Here is a 1,616-nt window from a genome sequence, read left to right as displayed (position 1 = left end):
CAAGGTGCGCACCAATAATCCTGCTGGGATGGAAGGTTTGCCGGCTGCCTGTATAGGAGGCTTTGTCGGCTGCCTGTATAGGAGGCAAAACACTATCTTTTACAGGTCAAGCTTCTGGGACACTAGCATGGTATATTGATGCGTGGATGTGACTCGCTTGTGTACTATTGCTGCGATGTCTACCTACTGCAATGCTTGATCAGTGGTCACGCCCTGCAAATATATTTGCCACATCCACCACATGCATCCCTTGACAGCAGGCCGTCATGGATGCGGCTACCAGAGCCGACAGCCTTGCCGCATATGTCAGCAGTGATTTCACATCCCAATGGGGTGGCATTCTCACATCACATCTGGAGGGCATCGTGCAGGCGGCACCACCACCACCACAACAGCAGGAGCAGAAAGAGCAGTCTCAGCAGCAGTCACCTGAATCTACTGCAGCAGGTGCGTGTATGTGTGTGCGTGAAATGTACGGAAGATCAGCCTGCATAAACAGCTACGTAGCTAGCTAGGCAGGGTAATTGATGATCGGACGTACTTACACTGTATAGTAACCAACATCATGGTGACTGAGAATAATTGCCATTTATTTCCTCAGTGCTGTATGTTATCCACGCTAATAACTCCATGACCATGTTTGTGCGTGTCATCGGAACCCGCAATTGATGACCCACCATCGCCAGCAGAGGCCAACGCCGTCACAAGCTCAGCATCGCAAAGTGGCCAGAAGACCTCCAACGGCAAAATTGCACTCATCGTGCCACTATCGGCAGCAGGAGTCGCTATCCTCGTTATTCTAGTGGTAATGGTCAGCCTGAAACTCGCCAAGGCCAGGCGTAAGATGAGGACGGTGCCGTTGAACGACCCACCATCACCGTCAAGACGTATGGCCTGGAAATAGGCTGCCGATTGTCACCAATAAGTGCGTAGGATCTGTAGTAATTGGAAAAATGTTTTACAATTTGCAACCTGTCTGCAATCAACAGGTACCTTCGTACACGTCGGCAGTCGGGCACTATTGCATAGGATTGCAGCGCATGCATCTGTGACCATCTTAGTATAATGTAGCCAAACACGTCCTTCACGTGTGTGCCGTGCGTGCATATACCAGCCGCTTTGCATATATCATTCATTCCTTGCACATTTGGCACACAGCTGGCCTTGTGCAAAGGCTTGCCCGCAGTAACACTGTGTGTGTGTGTGTGTGTGTGTGTGTGTGTGTGTGTGTGTGTGTGTGTGTGTGTGTGTGTGTGTGTGTGTGTGTGTGTGTGTGTGTGTGTGTGTGTGTGTGTGTGTGTGTGTGTGTGTGTCTATCCCATTAGGGCAAACATCAGAAGAGCTTACGGCAGTAATACGTAATACATCCTGCTGCTGGCCACCTTTTTTAAGTTAGGAGTAATGCTGATTATGAAATGGCTGCGTGTCGGCCGATTTCGCGGTGCATCGTGTTGACCTTTGTCTACCTTTTTGATTGTCTACAGATCGCATCCTGGTATGACAGGAGGGACGGTCCCTATCTCACATACCAGGACACGGTTTCAGACAATCAGAACTTTCGTATATATTCTTTTACCTAGAAGCTCGGTGAACAATGTAGTAGGGAGGTGCCGCCG

The 1,616-nt window shown here is 49.7% G+C and overlaps 1 protein-coding gene across 1 annotated transcript; it reads left to right on the top strand.

Annotated features, from left to right (window-relative positions):
• Positions 1-266: 266 nt before the first annotated feature.
• Positions 267-904, top strand: VOLCADRAFT_96503 (uncharacterized protein; the record flags this gene model as incomplete). The annotated part of the gene is made up of 2 exons (XM_002955544.1): positions 267-447; positions 690-904. 2 exons carry the CDS (start codon positions 267-269, stop codon positions 902-904), a joined length of 396 nt encoding a protein of 131 aa, XP_002955590.1.
• Between the last annotated feature and the right edge of the window lie 712 nt (positions 905-1,616).

The sequence above is a fragment of the Volvox carteri genome (genome assembly GCF_000143455.1).
Source record: "Volvox carteri f. nagariensis unplaced genomic scaffold VOLCAscaffold_52, whole genome shotgun sequence".
In the NCBI taxonomy this organism is placed as follows: domain Eukaryota; kingdom Viridiplantae; phylum Chlorophyta; class Chlorophyceae; order Chlamydomonadales; family Volvocaceae; genus Volvox; species Volvox carteri.
This window is presented reverse-complemented; position numbering and strand designations above follow the sequence as displayed.